The sequence below is a fragment of the Gopherus evgoodei genome, chromosome 2, assembly GCF_007399415.2.
Source record: "Gopherus evgoodei ecotype Sinaloan lineage chromosome 2, rGopEvg1_v1.p, whole genome shotgun sequence".
Taxonomy (NCBI): domain Eukaryota; kingdom Metazoa; phylum Chordata; order Testudines; family Testudinidae; genus Gopherus; species Gopherus evgoodei.
In genome coordinates, this window is record NC_044323.1 from 126,040,188 (window position 1) to 126,063,641 (window position 23,454).

At 42.8% G+C, this 23,454-nt stretch overlaps 1 protein-coding gene across 1 annotated transcript in view; it reads right to left on the minus strand.

The window, feature by feature from the left end:
• Nucleotides 1-1,905: 1,905 nt before the first annotated feature.
• NFX1 (nuclear transcription factor, X-box binding 1) overlaps nt 1,906-23,454 on the minus strand; it is a 185,617-nt gene continuing 164,068 nt past the window's right edge. The window contains exons 22-24 of the mRNA XM_030551651.1: nt 17,470-17,615; nt 7,778-7,879; nt 1,906-5,274 (exon numbers count right to left, since the gene is read on the minus strand). Coding sequence (XP_030407511.1) covers nt 5,199-5,274; nt 7,778-7,879; nt 17,470-17,615 — 324 coding nt within the window. The 3' untranslated portion in view covers nt 1,906-5,198. The remainder of the gene's footprint in view (nt 5,275-7,777; nt 7,880-17,469; nt 17,616-23,454) is intronic.

Below are 23,454 nucleotides of genomic sequence, written 5' to 3' on the forward strand. Positions count from 1 at the left end.
ACTGGAAGAACCATCTTCTGGAGACCATGGAGGGGCTATGGATGCTTGGGTCTGCTTAGAGATCACAGATAACAGTGGAGACTAGTGTTGATGCTGGGGAGACTGGAGGCGGGACAGAAAACGCTCCCGCAGCATAGGTGACTTAGATTGGTGACGACATGTAACTGATGGAGAGGCGATCGGTACCGGTAGTAAGGGGATCTACGCCTCCCTCTGGAAGATAGATGTTGAGATAACGAGGACCATGATCATGGTGCTGATGATCCTGGCGAGCCCCAGATGATCTTGGTGGTGGCTCTGGTGACTGGCCCTGAGGAGGTGGAGAGCGCGTCATTGTCTAGGAGGATCAATGGCACTCAACTGATGCCTGAGAAGTATTATCGGCTGACGTGCCCTCTTTGGGGGCCTTTGCTGAAGCCTTCGGCCTCTGCTGCAGCCTTCGGCCTCTGCTGCATTGGTGGTCTTTGCTCCCTTTATGCCAGGGGAGTACATGAAGGCATCAGTGCTGGCAGGGGAGTTGGTCCACTACTGCTCACAGGAGTCGGAGGAGGACCTTTCATGGGGCTAAGATCCCCAACGGAAGAAGGGAAACTGCAGGGTTCTGGGCTATACTGATGCCCCGAGGCAGGTCTTTTGCCTGCTGCCACATGGGTCTTCTTTCCTGTCACTGGGGATCCTTGTTTCTTGGCCTTTTTTTTCAGTACCAGCAACAGGGAATGGCACCGAACAGAGCTTGGTGCTGGGGGTGCACTTCACACCAATGCCGAGGTACTTGGCGAATCGTGCCGAGAGGGCTTGGAGGCCAGATGGACGGCAGACTATCAGAAGAGCCCAGTCAAATGTCCAGCTCTTTCAGCTTGCGCGGCTGAACGTTTTTGCAGATACTGCACTTGTCTTTTATGTGTGCCTCCCCCAAGCACTTGAGACAGCTGCTTAGGCCTTTCACAGTCTGTGCAGGGCTTTAACCTTGGAGACTGAGGCATGCCCCTCAGGCAGAGTCCCCGCTGGGACTCTAATTACTAAACAAACACTAACTACTGAAGAATCAACTATATACAAAGCCTTAAGGCATGAAGTCCAAAGGAGAAAAAAACACTAGCCCTTGCTAAGCAAGGAAAGACGCTCTGACTAACTACCACAGACGGTAAGAAAGAACTGAGAGGGAGTAGGATCGACGGCGCCTGATATACCAGCACTTGGGTGCAGCACTCAAGGGAGTACCCACAGTCAGCCCTTCGGATAGCGCTAAGGCAAAAATCTCTGACGACTGTGCCCATGGGTGTGTGCACACCTAGAATGGAATCAACATGAGCAAACACTCAAACAATTGTATTTTATAGGATGAAGCTGAAGCTATGGACACTGGAGGTTCCAACCCAGACTATGTGGCGGTGAGAAGGAACTGGAGAGAGAGAGAGAGAGAGAGAGAGAGCTGGTCGGCCTCCCCATATCCCCTGGGTTGGAGGCATGAGATGAACCAGGGCGCATGTGAGGACCAATGTCTCTACATTCAAATCCTCCGACTCTGGGCACATGGTGTGCATGTGCAAACCCACAGTGGAATACAATAGGGGGTTATCCCTCAAAAAAGGATCATATATTGTGAGATTTGTGATAAAATCCTGAGTTAGCAAAAAATTCTTCTTAAATTCCACATAGATAGCAGATAGTCCCCCCCACTCTCTCTCCTCCCCCTTTGGTATGGAGACACACCCCCACAAAAAAAATAAAAAGATGTTTGTTTAAAAATGTTGAAATGCAGGAAAACTGTACCTGATATTTTAGAATTTGAGGTGAAGGATCCCCTGCGATATTCCATTCAAATATTTGCCTTCCTACAACATTTTAAGAACCTCTCAACATATGTACACCTACCTAAAAGCTCACAAACAACTACAACACATAGCAATTTGAACTTAATTTTATTACAGCTTTATACAGCAAGTCACCTGTTACACCACTAAACTTGAAAGGAATCAAGTGAAATATAATCTTGTCACCAAATAACTTATGAAAAGAGAGTGTTCATGAAGTACATACTGTAAAATTGCCACAAAACAGTGGTCTCCATAGCTAACTTGTACAGCTAAGATTTTAGATTATGCACAGATTAATGTACATCAAGCACTGAATAATCAGAGCACTTCTTAACACATTAAACCACTGAACAGTTACACTGTCCCAATGCCAAAATTCAACCTGTATTTTATATACAATAGTTTAAAAGCACTTGGTAAAGTTATATGTATTGTAACTAATTTGCCCTTCCTCAGTTCACTTCAAAGACAATCTCTTAATTGTAATATATTCAATACAGAACAATTTACAAAATACAGTATTGTTCTGAGACCTATGCAATGTAATTGACAGACCAAGGGTGGAATACTAGCTCCACTGAAGTCAATGCCACTGATTTCACTCTTTTTTCTTTTAGATAAAAAGACTAAGAGCCAACTCAGAATAAGAAGAAATACAAAATGGTATATCAGAAAAGCATTCCCATTAGGCACACATATGCAGTAAAATGATCCAAAGCAAACCAGAAGAGAAGGGAGAACACCACTGTTAAACCTAGCTGAATTGATTTTTAAAGCTGGAAAATTATACTTTGGAAAAAACTTGTTTTGATATTGCTTTCCCAGGGAAGTGCATGAATGATCTTTTTAACGGAACTATTACAATAAGAAATTTTGAATAAACATTTCTGTGTCAGTGATTTTTTAAAAGCTTTGACCTTCTTTGTATTAAAATAGGCATAGAGATATGTCAGTGTTCACAACCGAGCAAAACTGTTATTAGATATTTCATAAGGGGCATTTTGATTAATCAGTAGATATGAATTCAAAATATTTACTAGCCTTATTTTGCAAACTGAAAATTCTCTGGTTCTTCTGATCAAAAGCTGGAAGATTTATTCAGAACCTGAACATCTTCTAGACTGTTTCTCATCAGCCTCACATTTAAGTTGCAAAATCACAATTTGTTAAATATACCAATTAAAGTGCATGAACTAGACATACTGCTATGAAAGCCTCATACAAATTGCAAACAAATATGTAGGTGATGTTTTAGCTATTTTAAATGAAGTCCTGCGTTAAAATATATTAAATGCAGGGTCACAAACTATGGGCCCATCTTGCAAACCCTCATTCAGTCATGCAGTGACACTGAAATAAATGAGACTCTCTCTCACATGTTAGGTCTACTTAATTGTGTGTCTGCAAGATCACACTTCTAGAAAGGTGCTTAGCAACCTATACACCCACTGAAGTCAACAGAAATTGAAAATGTTAAGCACCTTGCAAGAGCTCAACTTGCTTAAGGATTTTATGCACTGTCATGCCAAATCATAACAGCTAGTTTATTTAAGATTCATTCATAAAAAAAAAAGTTCATTTCTGTTCACCAAATGAAAGGAAAAAGGTAAAAGAAAATTATTTTCATTGTATGTGAAACTCATTGTATGAAGACTCAAACACATGAAAGAGATCAACATTCCTTGACAGTGTTCTTTTAAGTGGAGAAAATGTATCTCAAACATTTAATTAGAAACATATTACATTGCGTTGTCATTTCCTAAATGAAAGTAAGTTTTATACACATGCATCAACAGAAAACCATAAACCCCATAACATCTTGACAATGTAGAACATTACAATTATCTTAAGTCAACATGTTATGATACATATCTACCCCAAAATGAACCTCTGTGGCTAATGACCCTCAAACGTTCCATAAACTCTCTGGGACATCCAGAAAGAAGCTGCTCCTGAGCGCAAAGAGCAGCACAAAGGAATAACATCTAGGGCTGTGTGCAGTCAGGAGGGGCGAGACAGACAGCTTAGTGTAAGGAGTAAGGAGCTTATTAGCATAAGGGGCCAGATCCTCAACTTGGGTAAATTGTTGTAACTCAAGTGAAGTCAATGGAGCTAAGACAATTTACACCAGCTAAAGATCTGGGTCTCTCCTTCCTCATGAGGACAACCATTAATGTGAAACAATTTGAAATCTAGGAGACTGGGTCGGCTACTCAGTTGTGTAAAGTATAATATATTTAAAATGTCATGAGATCATTAAAGGGTTGTCTTAATTGAGTGGGATTTACCATACCAGACTTTCTTATGAAGTTTTCAAGAATTGCTGCAATCTCAACCCATATTCCAACATAAGCCAAGCACATACCTACTGCTCTAAGCTTGTACAGAGGAAAAGTTTAACTATTGAAGTCATCAGTTTGACAATCCTAGACATATAATTCAATCTCTACAGAACATCAAAGCCATACATGGAGTTCTTACAGTTCAAACATTTGAATTAAATATGTTTTTCATTTTTAATTTAATACTTCTATTTGGTTTAAATATACAAACTAAATAAGACACAAAGAAAACTAAAACCATTATTCTTTTGCTTACTAAAAACCCACAAACAAACAAATGGCATTTTCCCTCCTCCACCTTAAGAACAAGAACTGGAAAGTACTCAAATCCTCAAATGCTAGTGAACATGAGATGTACTCCTCTTTAGCAGGTGTCAGTGTGCCTAAGCACTGGGAATATGTAACGTATTGTAGAGTTGAGCTAAATTTTTAGTTTTATTCCATGTGGGAATAACTCAGACACTTCACTCCCAAATTTGATATGTTTACAGTAGAAATGGAATGATTAAAATCACATGAAAATTCTTTGAAAATATATCCATTAGGATTATATTATAGCAACTTGTGATTTGTTAATTTTTAACAGTACAGTTGGATCCCTCAGTATAAATCTTTGGAATGTTTGCCACTAATATCACTACCCCAATAGAATTAGTTTAATTACCAGTTTTTTCAGCTACAAATTAATGGACAGGCAGATTCACTTCATTAAAGATACTCTGATTCCAAACAAACAGAGAAGAAAAATGTACCAGCCCGAGGTGAAAAATACCTGCACCTGCAACTTACGTAAAAATAGGCAGAGCAGCTGAAAAGTTGCAGTCAAATTTAAAATATCAGTTTCATTTTTAGTTAATTTCTAGACAATGCTATGTTTCTCATACACTTTCTCATACACTTAACTCACTAGTGCTTTTTTACTATTTTAAACTTTGAATATATCGAATAGTTAATCATTTAATTAGCCACAAAGCATCTTGCGTGATAGATATGTATCTTCACCTCCATTTTTCTAAATAATAATTTAAGGTTAACCATTTCAGTCTTGGACATCAAAGTAGTCAATCACTGGCTCCACTTTTAATGTTTTCGGCAAGCCATTGTTTCCATTATTCCTGAAATTAAAACCATAAAATATTACAGAACACAATTCTCAGTTAAATGAAAGATGCAGTTACATAAGCAAGGATAGCACATTTTCCCAAACTACCAAACTGATATAAAAACACCATAACATCTGATGGCATACTATGCCACTGAATAGCAAGATCAATAAACACCAGGCATTAGAAAGCTGTTACAAAGTTTTACAAAAATCATATCTTAATTATTCACTCTAATGTACATTTCAGTGCCCACTGAACAAATAGCTACTTTTTATTAACTGGTTTTCATAAATATTATTAGCAATTCAGTCATTCAAATATTAAGGTAGAATACCACACGCAATTTATCTACAACACACTGATATTTAGGTAGTTTATTTTGCAAGTGAAAACTTTGTTACAGATGAGCCAATGTTCTGAATATTGTCCTTTTCAAAAATATATGCAACAAAAGCAAAAGACTATCTCTGAAGTGAGGGATAGTTGCAGGTCAAGTTTCAGCTTATTAAAACATATTAAAACAAAGGATAAAAATGAATAAAACGATTGATCGTTAGTATATATAATTATTCAAATATGCTATTTAACTGTCATCAGAAGACAGTCAAGGTGGGTGAGGAAATATCTTTTATTAGACCAACTTCTGTTGGAGAGAGAGACAAGTTTTTGAGCTCGTCACCCACAGAAGATGGTCCAACAAAAGATATTTTCTCACCCACCTTGTCTTGCTAATATCCTGGGACCAATATCGCTACAACACCACTGCATACATCTGAAGACAGTGACATGAGGCTTTTCAAAAACGTCTGTTTCCAAAAAATTTCAGTGTTTCAATATTAAATTAATGTTTTATTTACAAATCATTCTAATCCACAGGCGAAGATTTTCAAACCTGGCCACCTAAAATTAAAAATAAGCGGGCTGGTTTTTCAAGAAGTGCTAATTTCCAATGAATTCCACTGAAGTAAATGGGAGATGCAGGAGCTAAGCACCACTGAAAATCAAGTTACTTTTATATATGCTCCTAAGCATTGATTTAAGAGCCTTGTTTTAGGCATGCCTGCAGGTGGTTTAGGCTGGATTTTAATCTTGAATCTGTTAGTTTACACTCTGATAAACTGGATCTTCTCAAGGAATGAACAGCCTATTACTGTTATTCATTTGTATTCTGGTAGTCTCTGAAACCATCAACCAGAATTAGGCCCATATTCTGCTAGATACTGTCAAAAACTAGAACAGAAGACATTTCCTGGATCAAAAGCCTGTGGTTTCCAATATCCTTTTAAGGGTTGGATCATCTTAAATCCAGATTCAGCAAAACATTTTGAGAGCCAAAACTGAACAAATAACTCCTGGTTGTGAAGTCCAGAATGTTAAAAGCCTATGCACACTCAAGGCCACCGTGCCTTACAAACACAGGACCTGATATGTTAGATAAGACCATACAGCCAAGGAGTCTGGTATCTTGCCCCAGCAGCGGTCAGTACCCAAGGAATGTGAAGTCTCCATTTTTGCACTCTTTGTACACTATAGAGGAAACAATACTTAGTGACCCCCCACAGACAACCATTATATGCCATGAACTAATTACCAATATCTTAGTTTGCAAAGAATAGTTAGAAATGGTTATAAAATTATTCAGTCTTTTAAAAGTCTAGCTACAGTATGCGTGTCTACCTCTTGCAATAATAAAATTACCCAGATTGACTATAAAGCATAAGAGCAATATTTATTTTTGCTGGCACTAAATGTATTCCAATTTTATTTCAGTGAATGACCCCCTGTGCTCATTATGAGAAAGGCAGAGAGAAAGGTCTGTTCAGTTAAATGTTAATTCTGAATAACTCCTTTCCACGCTAAATAGTCTGCAATTTTGTGAACTGTAAATAGGTAAAGAGCTAAGATTTTTCACTGCTTTGATGCATTCCTCCCTCCCCCCAATTTACTCTATATGTTTCTTTTGATGAGGTAAACAAATTTGGACAAGATTCATATAAATTGCATTTTTATATAAAAGAGATCTTCTATCCCTTTCTACTGCTCCCATACATTCTATTTGTCTATTTAAAAAAAAACTGCTGCAATGATGTGGGCAGACATGTTTAGTGAGTAAATCCCCTTGATTTCTAGCTTTTCTCCCCTCAGAGGCTCTTTGATGTTCAGAATGCACCAATGTATACAAAATCTTTCAAAAATTGTTTATTGCACCAAGGTAATAAATGATATGCCACATAGTGTAAACACACACAACAAAAACATGAATGTAATGTTCACTACTGCTCTTGATTAAAAACCAGAGTGGCATAGGTAGTCTCTAATGAATGTCCTAGAATTATAACACATTTCATCATAAATTGTCACATTTAGCAATCTGTTTAAGAGATTAAAATAGCATGGATATGGCAATTCAAAACTGAGATGCCCTGACAAAGGTGTGAGGGCTCTGGCCCACACTGTCACTTTATTAAACATTAACTTAACAAAAACACTTAAATAATTAAATAGTTCTTACTTATCTGTTTGTCTGTAGTGAGGAATAGGTGGTGGAGGCCTTGTCTGCATTTCCCTCTCTAGGACAGATGTTAGGGTATTGCTTGGACAAATGGATTTACCTCTAGAGGATGAGAATGGTAAATATTATTTGTGATGTTATTGTCTACACGTTTAAATAGAAAAATCATACACTATATTAAAAAAAATCAAGATAAAAAGGAAGTATTAAATGTGGTGTAAATGACAGTTTGAGACTTGAAGATCCAACGTGTTATCTCACAGCAAATCCAATATTGAGGTGTTAGAAGAACTTCTGACACATTGACTCAAAGGAGCCCAGCATTTCTTCTTTGCCTAAAACAATCTACTCTCCTCCCCATTTAAACTGAACAATGGAGACAGTAAATAGAGGAAATTGACTATTTTTCTTATTATAAATATGTTTTAACGTAAGAGGATATCCACTATTCTGGAAGTTTTTGGGGTTGACTAGGGTAATAGAAGCACTTAGGCGGTTCCCTGCATAACTTTCTTGGTGCTTGAATTGCTCCCTTTGTGTGAGCCTGTAAAGTACATCGAAGTCCAAACTTACAACCCTGAAACTACGAAAATGTTATGACATTGCACTCCAGATGTTTTATGGAAACATGCTTATGAGTATGAATATGATGTAACTGGAAAATTCTTTAGGCAAAAGGTCTCTTGTAAGGTATCCTTACAAAGCTTATAATCTACTGAGTATGTTCATCCTATTTGTATGCATGTATCATTCTTGTATCTGAAGCTAGAAATATAAAGTACAACTCTGAGGTTCTACTGTCATTATACAAAGTGTGGGCCATTGATGGTGGTTTAGAATCTTGATGGCTCCCATTGACTAGGACAATCGGTTGTAAATGACTCTGTTTACTTGCAAGCCTTCCTATGTTTGAGAACACCAGCCCAGGAAGAAAGGAGGCTGGGTTCTCACAGGACGTGAACATGTCACCTGATACTTGAATACATCTTAAACCTGGTGCTTTTCCATTTAGAACGGGGGAGGAAGGGGGACCCATAGAGACAAAAGATTCCCGCCTTGTGACAAAGCTATAAAAAGTGGGTGGAACAGAACAAAGGGGCTGCCAATCATGAGAAAACCTCTGCTTTCCACCTGAGATGTTTCATGGAACTAACAAGAACTGTACCGGAGAAAGGATTGGGCCCAGACTAGGAAGGAGTCTAGTCTGTGAAAGAAGCTTATTGGAACATCTCTGAGGGTGAGATTAATCAATTTCTCACAGTATTAGGCTTAGACTTGAGTGGTTTTACTTTATTTTGCTTGGTGACTTACTTTGTTCTGTGTTATTACTTGAAACCACTTAAATCCTACTTTTATTATTTAATAAAGTCACATTTGTTTATTAGTAAACCCAGAGCAAGTGATTAATACCTGGGGGAGCAAACAGCTGTGCATCTCTCTATCCATGTTATAGAGGGCAGATAATTTATGAGTTTACCCTGTATAAGCTTTATAAAAGAGTAAAACAGATTTATTTGGGGCTTGGATCCCATTGGGAACTGGGTGCTGGAGATAAACAAAAACTGCTCAGCAGGTCACCTAACTTCTGCAGCTTTGGGCGCATGGACCAGACCTGGGTCTGTGTTGCAGTAGGCTAGCATATCTGGCTCAACAAGGCAGGCTTCTGGAATCCCAAACTGGCAGGGAAAACGGGCTCAGATAATTCCAGCACGTCAGGTGACAGCTCCAAGTGAGTCTCTCTGACCGAACCCGTCACAGTAGCATAGTCAAGCAGGATCTGTGCACAGCTGACTGCTTTGAGACACTGGTAGTGATTTTAAGTGAGTTTTGAGTATGGTGGTTGTAGAACAAAGTGGTTATTGGTTTGTTATTTTCTGTTTATTTCGGGTGAGGGAAATAAGCACAAGAATGCAGGAAAATGACTTCCAGTGAGGCAGCTACAAAACTAGACTTGGTCAGACTGGAAGTGGAAGAGAAGGCAAAGGACCATGAGTTTCAAATGTGGCAGGAACAAATGAGGCTGAAAGAAGCAGCTGTGGCCAAGGAAATGAAGGAGGCAGAAGAAGCCAAAGGGCTGCATACCAGCAAGCCCTGGACTTAAAAGACAAAGAGCTTGAAGCTCAGAAGTTAGCAAGCAAGCTGTTCAGGAGGAGAAGGAAAGAGAGGCAGCTAGCCCTGGAGTTAAAAGACAAAGAAACTGAGGCCCAGATTGTGAACCAGAAGCATGAACTGGCTGTAACGGAGTGGAAGAGACAAAATCCTTCAGCAGCTGGCTCCACTTCCCCAAAAATCCACAAATGGGAACAGTTATGTCCACCATATGATGAATCCAGTGATATTGCCGAGTATTTCATCACCTTTGAAAGACTGTGCACTCTCCATGTGATTCCCGAGGATCAAAGAATGGTTGCAAAATTGACTGGGAGAGCTCTGGACATATTCAGTAAGATGTCTATTGCTGATGCTTCAAACTATGGTAAATTTATGGAACTGGTTTTGAAACAGTTCCAGATTACAGCTGAAACCTATAGGGTTAAATTCAGGAGTCATAAGAGGGGCTCTGAATTAAGTAATGTGGCCTATGTAAATGAAATGAGAGATTTGTTAGACAAGTGGGTGAGGGGAAAACACATTACAAGCTTTGAAGAAATGTGTGATTTGGTTACTCACTGTGGCAAAGTACCTGTTTCTCCTCTGCTGGCTCAGTCTCCTTTTTTCTTGGAGACACAGGCTTGGGCAAAGTAAAGTCCTTCCCAGTTGCACAGGGTCTGGCTGATACTTTTCTCAGGCAGTCCCTTGCTCTGTTTTTCTCCCCTTCTGGGAAGAGTGCAAGTCTTCCTGGCTGGAAGAGTTCAGAGTCTTGCTGCACCTACTTTCACTCTCCCCTTGCTTCCCTGCCAGGGAGGGTTTAAAAAGGTCTCCAGCAATTTGGGCCGGCTGAACCTAATTAGTTCCCTGGCAACCCCTGTTCCAGCTGAACCTTATTTCTCCATGGCTATCTCCCCCCAGTGAATAGGGAGAGGCCTTTTAGCTCCTCTGGGACTAATTACTAGCCCTCCTTTGGTAGCTATTTGTCCTGGGTTTGCCACACTCATGAACAGTTCCTGAATATGTGCAGTGATGATGTAAAACAGTATTTGTGGGACAAAAAGGTGGATGCAGTGGGTGAATTAGTGGGTTCGCAGACTCTTATGAGCAATCAGAAGCTGCAATTAAACATAAACCACTGGCAGAGAAGTACGGGATTGGTGGAAAGCAGAATCACCTTTTTACCTCTGGGAAAAAGGAGACTGGGCATTCACCTCCCCATTTCCCTGTTACTCATCCCAAGTCTCCTGTATAAACAGAGGAGCCCAGAAAGTGCTATCACTGGAAATCCACTGAGCATCTAAGGAATAAATGTCCTTGGCTGAGTGGGAACAGGCACCAGGTAACACGAGTCTGCTGCATCTCAGAACACAGTGTATCCCAGGCTACTGTCTCTGACCACACAAGATTTGTAAAGGTTGTTTCTATACAATCAAGCAGGGAGCATATGCATGCTATTAAGCTTAATGGCAAAGTGCTCCAAGGTTGGAGAGATACTGGTGCAGAAATTTCTGTAGTCAAGAGGAACCCTGATCCAGGAGGATTTGTTACCAGGAAGAATGGCAGAATTAGAATTGGTGGGAGGTTATAAGGTCCTAGCATCTTTAGCCAAGGTACACATAGAAACTGGTGATTTGCAGGCTGAACTGACCGTTGCAGCAGTGGCACACAATTTTGCACCGTTTCTACTGGGGAATGACTTTTTTGATGTGGCAGAATCTGTCCCAGGGTTTGTTAGCAGCAAGAAGGAATCTTGTGCTGAAAGCCCCAGAAGGGAGGGTGAAGTCATATGTGCTGCTGGGGAAATAGGAGTGTGTCTCTTATTACTCTGTAGCAGTGGAAAATGAGCCGTTGGGGGCAGGGAGGGTCGAGGCCACTTCCTGTAACCTCGGGGCTCAAGGTAGGTCCCTGCAGGAAGGGCTGGATAAAGCCATCTCCTGTCCTGTGATCATCTCCCTGGGGGAGGGGATGTTCCACCTTATAACAGAGAGGCCTTCCCAGATGCTGACTGCCAGGAAGATGTAGTTCAGCAGAGGACAGGCCTGGACCTAGGGTGTGCAGAGACATGTATCCTGGAGATGGAACTTGGGGTCCTGATGACCGCTGCAGTGGGAACAGACCCCAAAGGCTCTGCAGCTGCAAGCAAGCCCAACCTGAGTGAAAAAGGAGGGATTCTGCTGGTCAGTGAAGGGTCTGTAATAGCTGGTAGCTGTGATCTCACAGCTGGATCAGGGTCACCTTCCCTTTTGGGGGACACAGGAGTGTCTGCCTCAGAGGGGAACCCAGAAAGGGAAGTCCAGATGGAAGGTGAGGCGGGACAGGCGGGTCTGCCCACCTTTTGTAGGAAGGCATTTCCCCAGGAGGAGGGTGAAGGATCTGCATCTGAAATGCCAGACTCCTCACCCGCAGATCAGATTTTAAGGGAAGACTGGGGATCAAATCTCCTGGAGGGGAAAGTCTACCCAACTGACCTTTTGGGAACAGAGAATGGGGGTGACTGAGAGGATCTTACCAATACAAAGCACTCTACTGAAAGATGCTGTTCCTGCTACGCTTGTAAGAGATAAAACTGTCTCTTCAAGGCAGGAGGAAGAAAAACTTTGCATTTGGGAAACTTCACAATCGGGTGAGGTCTAACACAAAGAGATTCCAGAGGGAGAAGCTGAGGGCAGGCATGGTTGCAGTTTACCTTTTCCTTGCCAAATCCTCAAACACACGACTGAATTGAAAGTCTTCTCCAAAGAGACAGGAGAATCTCTGTCTAAACCCCTACCATGGTACACAAAGGGGTTGGGAAATGCAACAGATGCTAAACAAGCTGAACTGTGTGAACAGAGCCTGTCTGCCATAGATTTCCTGGTTATCTTGTGTCTTTGGCTACTTCATCTATGGGTCAGGACAAAGGAGTTGATGCTAATAACAAACCTTTGAAGATGTGTAACATACCTGGTCTGTGGAAAAAGCTTTTGTACATGCTAGGGATGGTGACAAGACAGTTTATACAGCTTTTATTTATTGTTGCTTTTCAGCTTATGCCTGTAAACAGGCTGGAAGCTTGGCACAGCAGCAAAAGCATAACAGGCCTACACTGCTGTATGGGAGGGAAAACTGAGGCACACCACCTCATGGCATTGGTGGCTAAATGCCAAGACACCTACACTTTAACAGATATTGCTATCTGCATTCTGTTAGCAATACTTCATTCCAATATGTTTTCAGACAACCAGGAAACACGAACCCCAAACCTTGCTAGGACACCTATGCATGACATCATATGGTTTAAACGCACTGGAAGGGGGTGTGACAAGAGACGAACAGAGATTTTACATGTACTGCCTCTGCCATGTACAGCGTCCAAGACTCCAGCAGTAAGTTCTAGAGAAGGGTGTGATGTTGCACTCCATAGGTGCATCTCTCTCTATCAGTGTTATAGCAGCTGGACAATTTAACAGTTGACCCTGTCTGGGTGCTGGAGATAGGTGACCTGCTGAGCAATTTTTGGTTAAAGTCTGCAGCTTTGGGGGTGTGGAGCAGACCTGGTCTATGTTGCAGCAGGCTTGCATGTCTGGCTCAACAAGGCAGGGTTCTGAAGTCTGAAGCTGGCAGGGAAACAGGCTCAGAGATAATTCCAGCACGTTAGGTGACAATCTCAAGGGGGTCTCTGTGACCGGTTCGGTCACACATGTTTATACAGGGGTGGGAAAAAAACAGACTAGTGAATTTCCTGTTATGAGAAGCATGAGTAAGCTGTCTATTCTCATATATCGTACACTGGAGGACGATTGGAAAGCAGCAAGCAATATGACCAGAAAAAAGGGAGGGACAGCAGAGCTGAAACAGTAGAAAAGAAAAATAGTGGATGGTACCTATAGACCAAAAGCAGTAGCTGATAAAAATGCAACATCCACTTTGTAGTCATGTCTGGTAAAGGAACTGAGATTTCCAAGTGGTCCCTCTGCAGACTTCCTTATAAGAAACTTTCTTTTTGCCTAAACTGTGGATGCAGACTTCACTGAATGTGCCGAGGCTTTCAGGAGTTTTTTTGGCTTACTTATACGCTTCTGATATAGCTGCCAGAATCCATTGACAATTTTGTTTTTTAAAGAGTTCAGACCTGTGATTTTTTGAAATTATAAAGCAATAATTAATCATGTTTAATTAGGATTTGATTGATATGCAAATAGCCAGATGATGGCATCTAATATCATGAGGATGGGTAAATTTAATAAAAAACAAAATGTAAAAAGTGAGGTATTGATTGAGGTGGTAAGACAAAAGAAGTTCCTTAATTAGGAAGTCTGGGGTGGTGCAGAGTATCAGCTCTGGAGAAAAAAGGAATTTTCAATAGACAATGCCTTTAATTCACTAATCATCCTAATAGAAATGGTTGTGATTAGAAAGGCAACTACAAGAGAAAGGAAATACAAAGATGTAGAGGCCAGATTCAAAAGGTCTGCTCCATCAATTATTCCAGAGCTAAGTTAGGCATCCTGCTAACAACAGAAAATTCAACAGAACAAAGAAACGTCCTTACTGTCTTGATGAATCATGAAATATGAGGTGCTGCTGAGTACCTGTGGGTACTCAAAAAGCTCTAACTGAATCTATGAAGTGGTATGGCTGAGCCCTTTATTTAAGTCATGAATCAAGAAGAACAAGCAGGCTTAGGCCGAAATTGACTTAACATTAAATTGAGAACGGTGGTGTCTGAAGATTTTCCAGTTGTTGCTATAAAAATGTAGATATAGAATCCTTCCTGGATTGAAATTTAACATCTACTAGTTGGTTTAAGTCATAGAATTTCATCCACTCAAATTCTAAAAGATAGTCTGAAGCCTGCCTGGATCCTGACTTTGTATCAGCAGAGCTTATTTGTGGGTAGTTGCCAGGGAGGACACACAGACATCTCCTAGAGCCGGGGTCTGCAAGGCCAATAAGGAACTATGAGAATGACCTTGTCTCTCTCTCATGTCTAATGTAGAAGCATTTTATCATCTTTTCCTGAAGCATGTGCAACTCTCTCTGATCTGCAGCTTCATTGTCAACTATGTCCAAAAAGACCTGTCCCAAAAGCCCACTCAAATGTTGCTTGAAGTACGCCAAACCTGAAAATAATGTCTGCATCCCAGAGGAGTCTCCTAACTATGTTGGAGCAGAGGAGAGAAAACAGGCTGCAGCTAAATATATTTAGCTACTCAAACAGAGAAAGAGATATGGACAAGTAGTTCTAGACTGCATTTTGTAAGATAAAGTGACTAGGGTTACAGAGGAGAAACTTGGATTGGGGTGACCATTATGGTAGGCATAGTTTGCACATCCAAAGGCACAGTAGGTTCACAGCGGCAGCATGGACCCTCTTTGGCCAGTGTCTGGCCAAATGCCCCACAGCCCCTAACGTAGCTCAGCTCCACTGACTGTTGATCCATAGTCTCAAGCAACCATTGTCAAGCTGCGAAACTCAACTCTGTTACTATGTGAATACCCTCAAGAATTGAGCCTTTAATAGCCTGTTCACTTATGATTTAAGAACTGCCTCTTTCTCCACTGGTCACTGTTGACTCCAGGTTGGGGTGAAGAATGGCTGTAGAGCCATGCTGTCAGGAAACAGTCACAGGCTTGCAGCAGTCAGCAATGCTGACTACAATCAACTTCTCCTCTCTGAGGTCTGGAGATTCTAGGGGAGGAGGTGAGGAAAAACTTCAACTGTCACAAAACCATAAAGGTCTGTGGCCTTCCTTTGGAGCTCACAGGAGAAACATACAGAGAACTGCTTTTGGAGAGACAGAGACAGGAAATTGAGCCTGAGACATACTTTCCCATGCTCATACAGAGAGAGCAGAATCAATCCTCCAGACATGTGGATTTGTTGTGCATGAAAAAATATCAAAATATTCTTATCAATCACATCATAGCTTTCTTTTAAATGTGACTTCAGATTCATTTCAAAATGGTACATCTGGCACAGCAGAAAAATTGGAAATGGTTCAGAAATCTGTTGACAATAGGGATAAGGAAAAATTTTCTTACTGTTAAGTGTGTTTGTGTGTGTGCGCGCACTGGTTATCAATCACAGGAGTTCTGAACTCAGAGTCACCTACTTCACATTCTCTTACTTTTGTTTTTGTTTTTGCAAATGCCTTGAGAATTCTAAAGTTCTGAAATTTCACACTGCCAAACAAGCAAGAAAATGCATCTTATCACTAAATCTCTGCTTTAATTTAAAAAATCAACATTCATATTTTCAATCAGTTCTCAAAATAAGATTGTGAATTCTTGTGAATTTTAGTTTTCTTTTTTTAAAATATAAATTTTCAGGCACTGAAGACCAAAAGCCTACTACAATATACAGTCTCTACCCCATATATAGCATTATGATTTTGAATAAAAAAAACTGATGATTTGTTCAAATGTTGTAACAGTGCAAAAGCATATGAGCAGCAAAAATCCTTGTAAAGCCAGTGATGAGCAAACCCTAAAGGTTGAGCGTTTGATAAATATCCTAAAATACAGATGCTTCCCTAAACCTATGGAAGTACCTCATTCACAAAAAACCAAACCAAACCAAACCAAACCCCAAACCAACCAAACATCTCCCATGAACAGGGAACATTTCCCCTGCACTAGAAACTTTAATGACCTGGCTATTCACTTCCAGAGTGATTGGTAACGATCAGTTGGCCTGATCCCTTTTCTGGCATCTTTATGAGGCAACTCCCTTTTCTTTTTCAATCAATTTCTCTCCCTTTCTCTGATGCTAGTCCAGGAGTAGGCAACCTATGGCATGTGTCCCAAAAGCAGCATGCGAGCTGATTTTCAGTGGCACTTACACAGCCTGGGTCCTGGCTACCAGTCCAGGAGGCTCTGCATTTTAATTTAATTTTAAATGAAGCTTCTTAACGTTTTAAAAACCTTATTTATTTTACATACAACAACAGACTTATAGAAAGAGACCTTCTAAAAACAATAAAATGTATTACTGGCATGCAAAACCTTAAATCAGAATGAATAAATGAAGACTTGGCACACCACTTCTGAAAGGCTGCCGACCCCTGTCCTAGTCCCTCATGGGTGTTACTTCCCCCTCACTTTTCACCTTAAGACTTTCCTTCTTTTTGCCTCCATTAAAAGTTCCTCTTATTCCTCCCTGCATCTAGCTGATGCCTCTTCCCCTTCTCTTGAAAAGGGAAAACAGACTGTGGGGAAGCTGGCAAGAGAGGAAGCAATCATCAGGTGCAGGAGTTCATGCTTGTGGGTTACTCAGCAGCACTGAGAGCAGCAACCTCTTGTTACCAGAAAAAATACAGCTTGGAGTCAAAGGAACTATAATTGGACAGTCCTGTCATATTTAAAAATAGGAGACTGAGGTGAAATCAAAAGAAATACTCCCTAAACTGATGGAAATACAATTGTGTGAGATTATGCATCCCCTCCATCCAAGCCATTTAAAAGCTGCTTCTGTGGAACCTGAAAAGTATAAAGGATGTATTTTGCAAGTTGTAAATAAAGTAAACTCAGAACAAAATATAGAAAACAATATTCAAATCTACTGAATGGATGTTAATTACTTTGAAAACTAAAATAAAAAAAGATTAAACACAACATACTTCACTGCAGTGATAACAACATTACGCTTTGGTTCATTGTCATAGCTCACACTCTCAATGCCATAAATTTGAGCTAACTCATGGATGATTCTGCGGTGATCTCTGTTCATGGGTGGATAACAGTGACTCTTTTTTGAATGCTTGCCCTGAATTTAAGAGAAAAATAAATAGTATGTTTATGATTATTTTCGTAGACAAGATTACAATATAAGATTTATCATCTAGACTTCCCCAACAGCGACAAAGTCAGTTTGCAAGTATACAGTGAGAACTAGATACTGTTAATGAAAACCATGTGCATACTAAATTTCTATTAATTCACATTACACACACTCACTCTACACTGGTTTGCACAGCTACAGTTTTTAGATTTTGAAAATGCATGAGGAGACCATGGTTTGACAAAATCTTTTTTTTTTTTTTTTTAAACATATTCCATATCCCTGCAGGGCTAGAACAACAAACTGGAAGATAACTGTAAAGTTGGCATTATATTTGACAATTTTTTTTAATTTTTATTTTGGCTTTTCAATTTATATGCTGTATATAAAGAGGATTTGCCATATCACTGTTGGTTATATCCCTTTCACAAAATATAGCAATGCTGGTATCTGCTAAAACAATATTGTGACAATGGGAAATAGACAAATGAATTATCTTTTAGTTTAAGGTAAACAAAAAATTACCCAGTTGAAAAGACATCTTCTGAAATGTATTATAGTAGCTGTAAATTTACAAGTGCAAGTGCCTAATTAGCATATAGATTACACATTGAAAAGTGGTGTGCTAAACAGTGATGTAAAAATTCTGGTCTAAATCATTAAATACTAGCAGAGATACCTGTTTTTCAAATAATGGGCAAAGTAATATGATAAATTTGAATACACAGCCAAAACACTATTGCAAATCCAGGCAAAAATAATTTAATTAACTAAAAATTAACAAAATTAACACAGTATTGCACAACCTTCAATTCCTAATAATCTAGGAAGCATTCAAATCAAATTGTTCAATCCACAAATTTCCATTTCTATATAAGATGAGGTAGAGCAATTTCATAGCTAACGAGAATCAAATCCTTGGAAGAGATGTTTAGACAATTATGTTGTAAATATTAACAGGTAAGTTCTTAAATCTGTGCACTTTGGATTTTGCTTCTGATATTTAATTAATGGAAAAGATTTCTCAATAGCAATCTTATTTATCATAGTTTTGTCTTCTCCCATCCTACCCAGCAACAGATATGATGATCAGTAGATGTAGCAACTAGTGGAATCCAGAGATGAGGGAGCGCTTGGAGTACTACTCTGCCAAATTCAGAGTCTGCCACAGACAAATTCAGCTGACAATAGCAGATAAGGTATGTGACACAGAAGTGACTATATGGCTGCTTTGTAAAAGGAGAGATACCTTGGCCCTCAAGCCCACAAGGTAAATAAGTTAGGAAGAATCTGATAAACTGTGGTCAAGGTCTTCCAGAAGCCAAGGTTTTCCAGCTGGATCATACTCTGTCAGGAAGCAGTCTTTTACTAAGCTTGCCTTAGTTACAGTCCTTGAAGCGAAAACCAGAAATGTCTGAATGACAGACCTATAGAACTTTTGTATCCATTTTACTTTAAGGGAATAAAAGGACAGTTACCTGTTCTGTAACTGGTATTCTTTGAGATGTGTTGCTCCTATCTATTCCACAGTAGGTGTGTGTGCTCGCCACATGCACCGGTGTTGGAAGTTTTTCCCTTAGCAGCACCTGTACTGTGGGAGCACAGCAGCAACCCCTGGAGTAACGCCTGTATATCGCGCTATGAGGGGCGCCGCGGGCTTCCCCCACCCTCGGTTCCTTCTTGCTGGACAACTCTGACAGAGGGGAAGGAGGGCGGGGTATGGAGCAACACATCTTGAAGAACGCCAGTTACGGAACAGGTAACTATCCTTTCTTCTTTGAGTGATTGCTCCTGTATATTCCACAGTAGGTGATTCCAAGCGATATCTGTTTGAGGTGAGTAGGAGTTCACAGTGGTTCGGGACGAAGGACCGCCCTATGAAACCCAGCGTCATCGCTGGTTGGGTGACGATCATGTAATGCGAAGTAAATGTGCGAACTGAGGCTCACATAGCTGCCCTACAAATGCCCTGGACATCAGGCAGCTGATGAGGCCTGAGCCCTCGTAGAGTGTGCCCTAATGATAGGTGGCGGCACAATCTCTGCCAAATCATAACACGTGCCTATGCAAGAGGTGATCCAGCAGGAAAGCCTCTGAGTGGAGATGGGTTGCCCCCTAGCCTGCTCGGCTGAGGCAATGAAGAGTTGAGAGGATTTCTGAAATGGCTTAGTCTAGTAAAAAGCCAATGCCCTACGCACATAGAGGGTGTGGAGGTGGTGTTCCTCAGTAGAGGAATGGGGCCTGGGACAGAGCACGGGAAGAAAGATGCTCTGCTCCATATGGAAGGGAGGAACGCAGGGTGTAGGCGGAGCTGGACTTTGTCCTTATGGAAAACTGTATAGTGGGGTTCCGAGGTTAAGGCCCTGATCTCTGAGACACATCTGGCCAATGTGATCGCCACCAGGAAGGCCGCCTTCCAGGAGAGATGTGACCAGGAACACGTGGCCAGGGATTTGAAGAGGGGGTCCCATGAGGTGGAATAAGACCAGGTTGAGGTCCCATTGTGGAATTGGGGGCCTGGCATATGGGAACGAGTGGTCAAGGCCCTTCAGGAATCGGGAGGTCAAAGTGGGAGAAGACTGAGTGGCCCTACACCGGCGGGTGAAAAGCCGATATGGCCGCCAGGTGCACTCTGACAGAGGCAGGTGCCAGCCCTTGGGCTCTAAGGGATAAGAGGTAATCCAGGATAAACTGTAGGGGCGCTGCACAGGGGGACATTCCCCACTCAGCCACCCACCTGGCAAACCTGGACCATTTTGCCACGTACATCCGACGCATGGAAGGCTTCTTGCTTTCCAGGAGTACTTGCCTTACCCGCTCTGAACACCTACTCTCCTCCTCATTGAGTCACGGAACAGCCATGCTGTCTGGTGGAGAGTGGCTAGACTGAGATGGAGGAGGTGCCCCTGGGAGAGGAGGTCTGGGCGGAGCGGCAATCGTCTTGGGGGGGGGCTGCCAAGAGGCGTATGAGGGCCCCGTACCAGTGCTGGCGGGCCCATGAAGGGGCTATGAGAATGACCCTCGCCTTGTCTGCTTTCACCTTTTGAAGGACCTTGGCGATGAGTGGGAGCAGGGGAAAGGCATAGAGGAGCGGGCCCAACCAGCTCAGGAGGAATGCATCAGAAACCGCACCTGCCCCTTTCTGGCGCAGAACCCAGGACAGTGCCGGTTCTGACGGGTCACAAAGAGGTCGATTTGGGGAACTCCCCACTCTTGGAAGAGCTGATGAGCGACCTCCAAGTGGAGTACCCACTTGTACTGGGGGGAGAAGACCCTGCTGAGGCAGTTTGCTTGTGAATTGCAGATGCCCGAGAGGTGAGCCGTCCTCAGGGAGATATCGTGGGCTATGCAAAACTCCCACAGGATCAGGGCTTCCTGGCAGAGGGCTAGGAACGAGTCCTAGTACATTGCGGCGGTGTTGTCTGTGAGGACTCTGACCACCTTGCTACAGAGGTGCGTGAGGAACGCCACACATGCCAACCGAACAGCCCTGAGCTCCTTGATGTTTATGTTAAGGTGCAAGTCTGGGGCCAGCCAGGTTCCCTGGGTTTGTACCTTCCCTATCTGGGCTCCCCAGCCCCAGTCCAAAGCATCGGACATCAGGTTTACGGAAGGGATGCTCGGGTGGGACCACCATTGAAGGGAAGCCAGAATCAGGGGTGGGACTGTGAGAAGCTTGCCCAGCCCGTCCAGCGCTTGGGAGAACTGGGAGGCCAGCCATAATTGGAGGGGCCTCACACAGAGCCTGGCATGGCAGACCACGTACGTGCATGCCGCCATGTGACCCAGAATCTGCAGACACATCCTCACCATGGTCACCGGGAAAGCCGTGACGGAGGCAATGAGATCCCTTAGGGTCTTGAATCTGTCCCGGGGAAGAGAGGCTGTGGCCTTGGAGGAGTCCAGCAGGGCCCCAATGAACTCTAGGGGCTGAACTGGTACTAACGTCGATTTGGTCTCGTTCACGACCAGACCCAGCTCTGCACACGTCGAGAGGACTCCACCTTGCGGCTCCATGTGGGATTCCACCTCGCGGCGGGACTCCCCCTTGAGGAGCCAATCGTCCAGGTAGGGGAAGATTTGCATGCCCTCCCTCCTGAGGTAGGCCGCTACCATGGACACGCACTTTGTGAAAACCCTGGGAGCCGTGGAAAGGCCAAAGGGAAGGACCATGAACTGGTAGAGGTCCGCTCCCACCATGAATTGGAGGAAGCATCTGTACCTTTCGAAAATATGGACATGAAAGTACGCGTCCTGGAGATCCAGGGCCGCGTACCAGTCCCCTGGGTCCAGGGAGGGGATAATAGAGGCTAGAAATCTGTTCAGGTAGCGTAGGTCCAGAATAGGCCTGAGACCCCCTTTTGCCTTCAGAATGAGGAGGTACCGAGAGTAGAACCCTTTGCCCCGGAACGACACCTGGACCCTTTCTATTGCTCCTAGGTGAAGCAACTGGTCCACCTCCTGACAAAGGAGACAGACGTGTTCTGGGTCCCCTGGAGCAATCATGGATGGTGGGTGGTTTGGCGGGGGTGAGGCATGTAACACGTAACCCTTGGAGATGGTACTGAGAACCCATTGGTCTGAAGTTATGCGGGACCATGCCCTGAGGAAGGCAGACAATCAGTTGTAAAACACAAACTTTATTAACTGGGGGGTCTCCCTGGTAACAGGCCGGGTGCCCCCTGCCAACAGTCAAAACCACCTCTTCTCCTGCCTCTTTCCATTAGAGTGCCTAGGCTGTGGGGCAGAGAGGGACTAGTGCTGAGACAGATGCTTCTGGTCTCTGGGCCTTTTACACAGGGGCTCATATCTGCTCCTCGCAGGTTGAACCACCGAGAGCAATTTCGCTTTGTCCTTAGCCGGAGGGACATAGAGACCCAGAGTCTGCAGGGTGGTCCAGGAATCCTTCATCCCATGCAGTCTCTGATTTGCGAAAACCGCCTTGCCATCAAATGGGAGGTTCTGCATCACCAATTGCGCCTCCACAGACAGACCAGATAGCAGGAACCACGACGCACTACGCATGGAGATGGCCGAAGCCACTGAGTGAGCCGCCGTGTCCGCCGTATCGGACACTGCTTTGCCGCCACTGACCCCTCTTCTACCAAAGCCTTGAAGTCCTTCCTGTCCTGGTCCAGAAGGAGGGGCTCAAATCTAGGCAGGGACTCCCACAGATTGAAATTATACCTGTTGAGTAGTGTCTGGTGGTTGGCTACACGAAACCAGAAGCTGGTCAACGAATAAATTTTTCTACCAGAAGAATCCAGCCTCCTGGTGTCATTTTTTGGTGTGGGGGCGGGCTGACCCTGGCGCTCCCTGTGGTTTACCAATTCCACAATGAGTGAGCTGGGGGCCAGGTGTGAATACAAGTATTCACGGTCCTTCGCCAGCACAAAGTATTTCCTCTTGGCCTGTGTCTGATCAGGAGTTAGGAGGTTTGGGGGGAACCCGGGCCCACCCTCTACTGCGGGTTCCAGCCCAGCCCTGTGGATTGCAGCTGTCTATAGTGCCTCTTGTAACAGCTGCATGACAGCTACAACTCCCTGGGCTACTTCCCCATGGCCTCCTCCAAACATCTTCTTTATCCTCACCTTCATCCTGGTGTCTGATAACGCTTGTACTCCTTAGTCCTCCAGCAGCACACCCTCTCACTCTCAGCTCCTTGTGCCTCTTGCTCCCAGCTCCTCAAACGCACTTCCTCTCCTCTGGCTCCCCCTCACCTGACTGGAGTGAGCTCCTTTTTAAACCCAGGTGCCCTGATTAGCTTGCTTTGATTGATTGCAGGTGATCTAATCAGCCTGTCTGCCTTAATTGGTTCTAGCAG